Source organism: Symsagittifera roscoffensis, chromosome 7, assembly GCF_963678635.1.
Source record: "Symsagittifera roscoffensis chromosome 7, txSymRosc1.1, whole genome shotgun sequence".
Lineage (NCBI taxonomy): Eukaryota > Metazoa > Xenacoelomorpha > Acoela > Convolutidae > Symsagittifera > Symsagittifera roscoffensis.
The window spans coordinates 50,339,675-50,351,768 of record NC_087068.1 but is presented as its reverse complement, the minus strand read 5'-3'; the positions used below and the strand labels follow the sequence as shown (position 1 = coordinate 50,351,768).

Sequence of the window (12,094 nt, the reverse complement as noted above, 5' to 3'; positions counted from 1 at the left end):
GTCAGACTTGACTATACCGGATCATGTAGAAAACTTAGCGCCATGTAACGGCAGAAACACAGATGGTTATAATGTAGTCCACTGTAGTCTTACGATAAAAATTACAAGCCGGCAGGGTATTTTGATAAGGCAAAGAATCATAATGACGGCCTATTTTTAACTATTTACCTTGATATTGTATGAATTGTTTCGGGAGCGACCTAGCTCCCAATCCAATCGGATAGTTTAAAAGTTGTATGGTCCGAGCTGTTGTTTTTTTGTTGTGTCTGAGGCATGTAGAAAAAAGATCCTTTGTTTCAGTTATCGCTTCTCGGCCTTTTGGCTAAGATCATGTGTAGTATCTGTTCATGTCAGCTTAATATCTGGAATGCTGGGGATTGCATGGCACCAATAATAAACTGATTTTTGCTTCTCGAGTTAACATCAAAGCTTGTTTCGGTTGACTCATGGGTTGTCGTGGTCTTACACTACCATAATGATATGACTGCTTCAGTTCTTATCACGCAATTTCAGGCATGATTAAGTCTGGTCCAGGTGTGATCATGTAAAGTCAGGTATGATCATGTCTGCTTCAAGTATGATCATGTAAAGTCAGGTATGATCTTTTCTGGTCCAGGCATGATCATGTCTGGTTCAATTATGATCATGTCCGATCCAGGTATGATCATGCAAAAGCAGATCAGAAATATAACTCGGACAGGCCTGATCATACCTGGGCCAGACCTGAAGCAGACTGATCATACCTGACTTTTTCATATTTATCATATCTGTACATCACTGATTCACAAATGTACAGCGAAAAAAGAGACATGCTACAGGACTGATACAGATCTGAAAGTTTTATGAATTTTCGATGTCCAGATTTGAATTTAACTAAAAGTTTCAGTACGGGATATAATTTTTTGAATTTGTTGTTTATATTTGTAATACTTTATTCAGCCCAATGACATCTAAAGAAAAAAGTATAATCAGAATTGTGTAAATCATCATACAAATCGGAGTGGAAAATTAAAATTCTGTTAAAAAAAGATGATTCAAAAATTGGGATTGGTTATACTAAAGTTTAAAACGCTAGAGGCCTGAAAAAAACTTTTTCTGTCTAATGATGATATACCAAAATGATCTGCATTTGGAAAAAGGAATAAATAAAAAGTGATGAAAGGTTGGATAAATTTGGAAACCATTTTTTATGGTTATTTTTATGAAAATATTATTACGAATACATCATATATGCGTTATTTGTCTAACTTATTCTTGATTTTTTTAGAACATTTTTAAAAATCTTTTGACGATTTTTTTTAGTACTTTTTTGTCGGGCTATGAAAGAAACAAGCGAATATATCAAATATATCCATGCAAAGAAAAAGACTTCAAAAATTCATACTGATGTAATAAAAAAAACATTTCTACTGAAAAAAAAACTTATCGATATCTCAAAAAAATCATAACAGAAAAATATTGCTAGCAAAATTTTCATCAAAGTAAATTTATAGAATCACAGTTTTTTGCAGTTTCAAAAATCATACAAAACTAGAAGCTTGACACGCTCTGAGATAATTTTGATGAGATAAAACCGAACCAGAAAAACCAGAAAGTTTTTTGTTATGACATGGTTCTTTTGAAAAAAAGAGATGGGAAGTTTTGGAAAGAAGATTTGATAAAAGTTGAATTAGCTCGACGTAGATCGAACTTTTCGAAAGTTTTTGTGAATTTGGATTTGAAAGAAAAACGACAAAAAAATTGGCGTACCTTTATCAGACGTGCATAAAGAGGTGCTTGCTTGTTTGTTTTCTGTAATAAAATTTTGATATTGCTACGCCAAAAAATTTTTATATTGATTAAAGTATAAATCAATACTTTAAGGTTTTGAAAAAAAAATTTATCGATATCTCAAAAAAATCAAAACAGAAAAAAATTGCTAGCAAAATTTTCATCAAAGTATATTTATAGAAATCACAGTTTTTTGCAGTTTCAAAAATCATACAAAACTAGAAGCTTGACACGCTCTGAGATAACTTTGATGAGATAAAACCGAACTAGAAAAACCAGAAAGTTTTTTGTTATGACATGGTTCTCTTGAAAAAAAGAGATGGGAAGTTTTGGAAAGAAGATTTGATAAAAGTTGAATTAGCTCGACGTATATCGAACTTTTCGAAAGTTTTTGTGCATTTGGATTTGAAAGAAAAACGACAAAAAAATTGGCGTACCTTCATCGGACGTGCATAAAGAGGTGCTTGATTGTTTGTTTTCTGTAATAAAATTTTGATATTGATATTTTAAATTTTACAAAAACTTTAGACAGCAGAACCTTTCAAGAGCACTTTTGCTTTTTATGCATACCACCATCGGGAAAGGAAGAAAAGTTTTTCAGACATTTGTTTTCTTACCACTTGATTTTTATCCGTTGCTTATTTTTGGATTAGGGGTGTTCAATGAAGAACCTACCACCAGACGGTTGTTCTTTGCTCAGTATAGGTTGATCATTCTTTTTTCTTACGTTTTTCATGATTTGATTGCAAAAAAAGGTTGTTAATAAAGGCTATCAGTAAAGGCGATTTATTATCAATCATCATAGACAGCTTGAAATCAAGCACCCAAAAACATCGTGGCTGGAATATTTTTTCCAATGACATGGTAGCACTAAACTTTTTTGCAGCATTTTTTTTAATTTTAGCTTCAATCAAATAACTTGTTTGTCTGACGGAAATTATTTCAATTTTGATAAAAAATGTTTGTTAACGTTTGCCCTAAAAAGCTGGTCTTCTAAAAAAATTCTTAGTCTTGAATATGACTTGTGTCTTTTTTGCCTTTCATATTTGAACTAACCGAATTGAGAAAAAAGACGTAATCATTAGTGCACATTCATCGATGGACTATTACGAAGCAATAGTACTATGATAAAAAAGTCAGTCTAAGAGAAACAACGCAAGAAAAGAGAAACAACGCAGAAAGATTTTTCAATATCAATGAAGAGTTTGTGAGATTGGCTTTGTCAGTCGGCTATAGAATGACGTCTAAGATTTAAACATCTTCGTTCATTTGAGTGAAAAAATTCTGATCCAATCTCTCAATTAAAAGCAATTAACAAGAAAAGCAATTATTTTTTGGTTTTTATCCCACTATTGAAACTGATATTTTGAGAACAAATGCACGGAAAAAATCTTTAGTTATGATGGTAGTACTAATGAATGCAAGTTTTCTGCTGTGATCAGTGCTCAGTTTTCGGTATTTAGTTTTCGATAATTGAAAAATGGCCAAAATATTTTTACGACCGAACAATTGTATGAAAACAGTTTGGCGAAACTACTCGTGGGTAATTGTAAAATCAAATAGCCGATGAACATATTTGTCATTGCATCGATTCAAAAAATCAGTTCTTGTTGGCTTTGAGAGCCCTAACAAGATTTCAACCGGAATATTAACTTAAGTTTACCATCGAAGCTCTATCTTACAAGACTTCTATTAAAAAAAAACTATTACAAGTATCTGCAAAAAACTTTAATCTGTTTATATTTTGATAAAATACTAAATAAAGGCAATAAACTCTACTATCAGAATTCAAGTTCACTAATGATTTAAGCACCAATGAAATGCCTAAGGAAACATTTTGTTAAACTGTTTGACTGTTTTCTAACAATAAGCTGTTATGAACTGCCTGGATTATTTTAACCGCACTTCAATTTTGATGAAGGATTTAATGTTTTGCAAAAAAAGTTGACAATTAAAATATAATAAGTTGTTAAATTCAATCAACAGAGTTCAACACAGTCTAAACTGATTTTGGATATCAAGTTTTTTTTCGAGTTTTTTGAGGCGTTAGGGAGTTTTACTTGACAAAAAAGATCTCTTCAAAAACAGCTGAATTTCATGTTGGCGAAAGTTCCCTAGATTTGCGGACGCACTTTATAAAGCTTATAATACTTTTCTAGGAAACTTTGAACTTAACGTTTTTTTATACAATTCAGCAAGTTTATTATAATTAATGATATACAAAAACCATTTTAATGAAAAAGTGGAATTTTTGAAATTTTTTTTCAAGCGCAAAAGTAATAATAATTATAATTATGTGGTTTCTGAGAATCGCAGAGGAGCTATCAGTAAGCCTTAACAGTCTTGTAGAGGATAGTCCACTCGTATCATATCCCCACCACAATCCAGATTGTGTCATTTTATTGAACAAAGCTTTTTTTCTGCGACTCAAAGCCGTTTTTGCGCTATAAAATTTTTAATAGAAAGTTTTGGTCTGCTTTTTTTGGGTCGAAACGTTTCAAAAAAGACCAAACATGCAGCAAAAGGCCCCTTCTTTCGGCAGCTATTCTCGAATTTTTGCCATTTAAATTTGTTTGAAAAATTATTTAAATTTGTCTGCGCAAAATTGCTCAAATTAACGAGTAAACAAATACAAAAGATTGAACCAAAACCATTGATTTCCATTCAATATTTTTATCGAAATTTTTCACCAAAACCAAACATATGTCAATCATATGCAAAAGAAGCTCACTGAACATGTACTTTCATTGCAATCATTTGATGTTATCTAGTTGTTTTAATTTTTTGAAATCATTTTATAAAAACTATGTACGGCTGATTTTGGACTATGTAAAGTTTTTGTTATTGAGAAACCTACTTGAAATGACAGCAGCAAAATCAGCATCGATAATGAAAACAGAACTGTACCCACCCGGACCCATATTTCGACTAAAAAAACTTTAAATGTTTTTTGAACTTCTGTCTTTAGAATTCAATAACAAATGATTTTTACAGAAAATGAAGGCAATTGTTTTCGACTACGAAATTCATAAAAGCAAACTTGTTTTGGCTATTTAAAAAAGTTCGCAGAACGTCACAGAATTCTGCAGCGTTTCCTCGTTGAAACTCTTAATTGAGTCTTGTTTTGGTTTCGCAGCTGGGCTCCTCAAGTTGCCTTTGAAAGTGAACACGACCGCTTGTATCAGGACGAACCTTGAATGTTCCGCTTACATTTTAAGGTCCATGGATTCAGTTTTTTTTTAAATTCATCTCAACACGCGCAAATTAAAGAATAAAGTGATTCTTTTTTGATTTAAGCGAAACATTAAATATACCGAATTGCCTGAGTTCAATTTGGAAAAATTTCTAAGATGGATTGAATCTCCGCTTATGCGTTAATAGGACGAAATATATCGCGCGTTAATTGACCTAACTTGGCCAAATTGGCCTTCTCCAAATGATAAAATGATCACAGGTGAATATGTTTTTAAATTTGAGCTCAGTTCAATAATACCTTTCGGATGATGTTTAAATTTGTCAAAAGCTGCTTGTTAGAGAGTCGAAGTTGTTCTGTAGAAAAAACCACTCGGGCAAAAATACTCCGTCGTTTCCTTTGGATATAGTTGGAACAAAGTGTTCAAGGGCAAAAAAATTCTAGCAAACATTTTTGAGTATTAATTGCAATGCAGAAACCATAAAGCCATTATACTGCGGTTGTTCACAGTCACTCAAGTAGCGCGAAAGTAAAAAAAAACGAATTAATTGACGTTAAATAAAGGCTATACAGCAACTAATTGACGAGCGACCTAAGCTAATGTACCAAAAATTAAATAGACCCTTCCAGCGTAGGTTCGAGTCACCCGCAATGTCATCTTTTAACATACTAAAAAAGAGTTCTCATTTGATTCGTTCTGAAAAACAAAAGGAACAATTTGTCTCATAGACAAACACCGGTTCTGTGAGAGCTTGCTTTGAATCAGTTTTGCGTAAACTGCTGTGGTTTATGATGTGATGTTTGGACCTCGACAATTTCAAGTGTAAAGGTGATTTCTTTTGCTTATAGTGAAATAAAAATAGAATGAATTGCCTCAGTTGAATTTGGAACAATTTCTAAGAGAGATTGAATCTCAGCCAGGGGTTCCAAAAATTTTATTGGAGAAAGAATAATCAGTAATTTGGTGTACCAATCAATTAATTGTAACTGGGCACCAAGACCAATCAATTTTTGCTAATAATTGCAACTGATTTGCATTTATTTTAGAAGAAAGAAAGAATGGTAAAACAAGAATTCAATCGTATTTACGAACACAAACTATGTTTTTTTTCCGTTAAATAATTGTAAACACCTAAAACTGTCTGTTTTAAATAACTAACTCAGAAAAAATTTCATGCGGTGATGCTGGCAACTTACTCCTCGTTTCAAAATTGCTTGTTGGCGCACAGAAAAATTGCGTCATGTTAGTTGCTGCTTTTCTGCAGCAATTATTTGTTGAATAGCGAGATTCATTCCGCTCCATTTCGTAAACTCCAATGATTGCAATTAATTGATTGTTCACCAATCAATTAAATAATTGGTGAACGCCGGTTAATCAAGTAGTTGAACCAAGTAATTGCCAAACAATTGGACTCCAATTAATTTTTCGGACCCCTGATCTCAGCTTATGCGTTAATGGGACGACACATATCGCGCGTTAAATGACTTAACATAAAATGATCACAGGTGAGTATGTTTTTAAATTTGAGCTCAAGGCAACAATATCTTTTGAATTATTTTGAAAAAAATTGTCAACAGTAGCTTGTTAAAAAGGCGAAGTTTGCCTCGAGAAAAAAAACACCCCGAGCACAAATACTCCGTCATTTTCTTCGAAAATAGTCGGAACACAAAACTTGTTGTGAAATGGCAAAAATTTTTGAGAATTCATTGCAACGCAGAAACCGGAAATCCAGTACACTGCGGTTGTTCACAGTCACTCAAATAGCGTGATAGTAAAAAAAAGATACGAAAATGATTGACGTTAATTTAATGCTATACAAGAACTAACGGCCGAGCGGATGTTTTAACATTCTAAAAAAGGCGTTCTCATCCTTTTTGACCATTTTAAGCGTTTTATGAGTTAAGTCGGTTCAGTTTTCAAATATTTCTTGACATTTTTTCAACGCGATCGAAAAGCTTTTGGCCAGCAGGAATTTGCAAAAACACGCAAAATCCGCAAAATTCGTCAATTTTTTTAAAAAGTTCGAATATAAATTGCCTGATTTGATCATTTTTCTGTCCCCTCACAATTTTTGATATTTCACAAGCCACATTTTGATTAAGCAATCAGTATGAAAAAATGTTGGCAGCAGCACTTAGAAAAGTTACATGATAAGTTGATATGTATGTAATGCTGAGTTGCGAAGAGGAAAGGGAGCGCGCGGGTGAGAAAATTCAAAATTTCTATTGGCTATGGGTGCTTTTATTTTGAAAAAAGGAGCATCTTATATCAATTTCAATTAGACATCAACTTAATGCAACATTTAGAATGAAGTCAGATAGCAAAATTTTTCATTTAAAATTAAAGCGATTTTATTTGATATAAGCAAAGCATACAAATTCAGAAAATTTCACAAATTTGGGCATCAAAATGGAATATTCAATAAATATTTGGACTAATTAAAATTATTTGATAAATATGATGAAAACAGAGAAAACTAAATCTAGTAGTAATTCTTTTTTGGAATTCGACATCTATAATATAATTATTTTCGTATAGATTTTTATGAGAAATTAGGATAAAAATCACACTAAACATAGGTTGTACGATTATCGTCGTGCTCTGTTTCGCAATCGTCGTCATTCGGTTGTTCCTCCGACGGAATACCGGTTTCGGCCTTGATATTTTCTCGGATTTCTGTTCCATTTTGAGATTTGCTCTGATTTTTATCCATCGCACTTTCTCCATTTTCTGATTGTCTATCGCTTTCAACCCCGGTTCGAATCTCGCCGTCTCCAGCTCCTCGCGTTTCGGCTCTTGGTCGGTGCTTGCCGATTGTTTCGGGAGAAGCCGACACCTCTCGGATTGTTTGCAACTCGGCGTTCGGAACTACCATGTTTTTCGCTGAACGGTCCGAAAATGTTGATTCAGTATCGGACGAGAAGCGAGAAGCTTCGGTGGACGTCGTGTCTTGTCGTCGGATTCGACCATATATACCTCTCGTGTTTCTTGGGTTCGCATTGTCGCCGATGTTCTGCCCCTTGGACGCTAACTTCCCCGCAGCGCCATTACCATATATCGGGCCACTGGGGGGCTGAGATATAGGACTCACCGCGACTCCTTCGTCGTTGGCACCCGGGACGCCTGAAGTGCTTTCGCCACAGCAGCACGAGCGAAGGACGGGACAGCAACAGCAGCAGTACTGGCGGATTGTGCCACAAAGCGCGGCTAGCCGACGTTTGAGCGGGGGAGACATGGCGATGAAAACTATCGGGTTGGTACAGGATGCGATGATAGTGAGATCGGGAAGAAACATGTCCACTATTTTCTCCCCGCGAGAACGCTGAAACAGAGCAATTTTATGTCTATTTCTCCTGATTGCGATAAAAGTGGGGGTTAATCATGACAAAGAAAGTATATATTTTATTAAATTCCCTATTCGTACTTGGAACAACCAATTTCGTGTGATTGGACAAAAAACAAAACAATCAAAAAACAATAAGAATTTAAAGAACTAAGCAAACAGAAACACAAAAACAAGAGTAGCCGGTTACATTGCAATTAACACAGAATATTCCGACCATAGTCTTTTAAAAACCACAAAAAAAAATTTTTTTTTTCAAATTAGTGTTGTTTTCTACTCGGTGTGATAAAAGGATCTGACGAAAAAACTATAAATTAGGCATATTCGACAGTCATTTGGACAAAAAATTTTGTAGAAAAATGACTAGAAGAACAAGCAAATCAAAAGATAATTTAAAAAAATTTCGATTTCTTTTGCAGAAATTTTATTGAAATTTTTTGAAGTTTTTGCTTGCAACTTAATTTTACTTGCTACAAGCTTAATTTTCAGCGCTTAAGTTAAGCATAAATAGGCTGTTCTAAGCCTGCTCGCTCGCCCTATTTGCTCAAAATTCAAGTAAAAAACTAAAATTTAAACCACTTTTTCTCGAAACTGAGAAAATTTTGTTGAAAACTTTCTAATGTCGTTTGAATCACGACTGAAAGGGTTTCGATTTGGTATATCACTCGACCCATTCCCATGATTATTTGTGGTACCTGATTTTGCGTGGAAAAAAAACTGAAACACACTCGAATACTCTAAATAAAAAATAACAAAACCCATTTTGGTGGAACAACACCAAAAAGGCCTATCGAGTGCCTATCTATGGAAAAAAAACATAGCGATAACAATAATAGGCAGCCAACTGGCCTTTTTAGCGTTCTCCAAGATGGAATTTTTCATTTTTGTGAGTTGTTTTACTAATAATACTCTGTTCGCATCTTGAAAATGTGTAAATATAACAGTCTGTTTGCTTTTAAAACGAAATTATTAATTATTATAATGACTTACGTCCCCCTCTCGAGCCAGTCCAGTGGCCTGTCGGATGGACAGTCGGACCAGGTGGATCACATATGGCAGCCAGAGGAGGAATCGGACAGCAGTTGCCACCAGACACATCTTGGCTATCTTCAGCTGCGGCTGCTGTCTCGGTCTGCTGGGTCGGTACACTGATGGAGTCGGCTGCTGGTTCTGATTCTGATTCTGCTGATTGTTACTATTGCACCCCCCACTTGCCCCTCCAGCTGATCAATTGAATTAAGTATTAGAACAGAGCTTTTTAGAGTGTGGGTTGTAGAAAGTACACTTTTATTTTGAAATATCATATACGGTTTACGTTTTCTAATTAAAATTTAGATTGCGGCACTTTGTTGAGTTGTCAAAACTTTGTCAAAGCGGGGTCAAAAAAATCTGCGACAGTTTTCGAAAATGTTCCACCGGATTACCTGCGAAGTTTCTGTATCTCTCTTTCGCTTTATTTGTACATATCGAGACTATACAGTTCTTTGAACCCAAAGATCTCTGACTTTAAATTTCTCTCTGTAAGTTCAAGACAAGAAATTCAACACAAGAAATTCCGTGAAACAAGGAAAATTTAGGGAACAGTTTGATTTCTGAGTTTTCTGAATTCAAGTATCTAGGAATACAGTTCAACAAACAGAGCAAATTTGAAAACCGTAATGATTACGTTTGCGGTAAAATAGCTCATTAAAATGGTTTGCTACTCATGGGTAGAGGAGTCTTTTGTCTCAAAATCTGAAATTTTGAATTTTTGCAAGTGCTATGCAAAATTAATAAAATCGTATGAATCATTATTTGCATGGCTCGACCACAAAAAGTCTTTTAGAAAAAAATTTTGTGGGACCAAAGCGTTTTTTTTTTGAAAAAAAAATGTTTTAAACGCAAAATGTCTTGCATGCAAATAACATAAAGACTGTCATCAATTTACACATCAGACTAGTTTTTACAGAAAATTCAAAACAATTAAACAATTTAGCAAAAACCCTCTGAATATTTTTCACTTGGAGTCACTGAAAATGGGACAAACTACGCAAGATTCTGTACTTGAAACATTGCCTAACTTTAAAGTATCAATACAAATAACTGAGCGGTAATGGCAGAATATTTCCCTTAAATGCTAACTTTTTAGCAATCGAATAATTTGATACCAGGTAGTTTAAACAGTTGACAGAGCATCATCTAATGTAATTTTGTTTTCCAAAGATAACGCCGATGTAATAGACTGGTTTTTTGATTCGCTAGGTTCAAGTTCGATGTTATCTCGTAATTTATCTCCTGGTTGTTCAGCGTCATGTCTCGATAAGCTTTTTAGCTTTTTTTGCATGATTCTTGGTGAGTTTGGCTGTAGCAGCAGTTTCATAAACTAACTGTATACGTATAATTTTCTCGCCTAAATACATACTCTAAAGTTATTTTATAAGATTATGCTAGAGCATTGCAAATTACCGTTTTTCATCGACTGCCGAAATGTTCCCGCGGCGACGAAACTCGGAACCTCATCTAATCCCCAAACGGTAAACTGATACGGACAAACAAAATGTACCAGTTTTTTTGAAAGGATAGAACCATACTGATTTTTGTTGGAATCCAAATCAAGACTGATTTGCGCTTTAGTATGACACCATAGTCGATCTCCTATGAACTATCGGATTATTCCATTTGCCCTTACTACAAAAACACTCGTAGAGAGTCTAGAATTTGAACTTCACTGAAATTTTATTGACTGAGTGATATAAAAAAGACTTTGGCTTTAACCAGTCTAAGCTAAGAACGTCAGTGTAAAACAAAAGGAACGGATTTCAATCAATTGACTAAGAAAAATTGCAATATGAATAAATTTTGGACAACGGGGTATATTGTAATTTTACGGGGAGTTGGAAGCAACACTGTAAAAGAGAAAAATATAAACGCATGTTGTGTTTAAGTACCTGAATTGGCATCGGTGGGGTTCGGCTGGGCTAGAGTGAGTTGATAGCCTGCGGATGATGAGGGGTTGACTGTGTTGATATTGTGTGTAATTGCGGATGATGATGTGATGTTGTTGGTCGCTGCAGCTGACGACGACAACAACAGTCCCGCCTGCAGCGGACGATTGAGACTCGCTGTGAGCTGGTCAAAATATTTATATTAGTAATAAAACAAAGCAGTACAGACAATAAAACTAGTTGTAACCCCCGGTTGTAACCCCCCTCCCAAAGATAAAAAACCCCAGGCTGATAATTTCCGTTACTTTCATCAAAAATCATGACTGTATGGCTGCTGGAATCTGGCAGCGAAACCGTGAATATTTTAACTGCCCTTCGATTCTTCTGACGTTTTTGTTTGATAGAAATACAAGATAAGCACGATGGGACATTTCTTGCATCTAGGAACGTATGATTTCGATATTCTAATTTGCTTCAATTTTTTGAATGTTGAATAATGTTTTGAATGTTTTAAACGTTTTTTGATTGTTTTTCGTTTTTTGAGCAGGATGAAAAAACGTACCAGCGTTTTAATGATAAAGTAGCTTAATTTCTACTTAATTTCTACCAAGCTATTTGCGCCAATTGTCAGCAACAAAATTTAGGGTAAAACATTCGCTGCATGTATTTGTTTTCAGATTGAGACACTTTTCAATTTTTCAAGATTTTTCAGTGGATATATTAAACGGTTACATGACAAAAGATCCCTTGCCTAAAGATCCCAATTAATAAAATACCATTCCAAAAGATACCTCGTTCTAAAATCGCCCATGACATAAGATACCATAATAAAATAACAAAGAACTTGAGAACTGAAAATTAAG

At 34.4% G+C, this 12,094-nt stretch overlaps 1 protein-coding gene and 1 non-coding gene across 5 annotated transcripts in view; one reads left to right on the top strand and one right to left on the bottom strand.

The window, feature by feature from the left end:
• Positions 1–302: 302 nt before the first annotated feature.
• On the top strand, positions 303–493 carry LOC134852213 (U2 spliceosomal RNA). Its single transcript, XR_010164293.1, has one exon. It is a non-coding gene; the product is annotated as a U2 spliceosomal RNA (small nuclear RNA).
• Positions 494–7,312: 6,819 nt separating this feature from the next.
• Positions 7,313–12,094, bottom strand: part of LOC134851603 (uncharacterized) — a 155,262-nt gene continuing 150,480 nt past the window's right edge. For all 4 annotated transcript variants that reach the window (XM_063867749.1, XM_063867748.1, XM_063867747.1 and 1 more), the window contains 3 exons: positions 11,235–11,415; positions 9,298–9,530; positions 7,313–8,286 (listed from right to left, as the gene is read on the bottom strand). In XM_063867749.1, the coding sequence (XP_063723819.1) occupies positions 7,534–8,286; positions 9,298–9,530; positions 11,235–11,415 (1,167 nt within the window). In that variant the 3' untranslated portion in view covers positions 7,313–7,533. The remainder of the gene's footprint in view (positions 8,287–9,297; positions 9,531–11,234; positions 11,416–12,094) is intronic.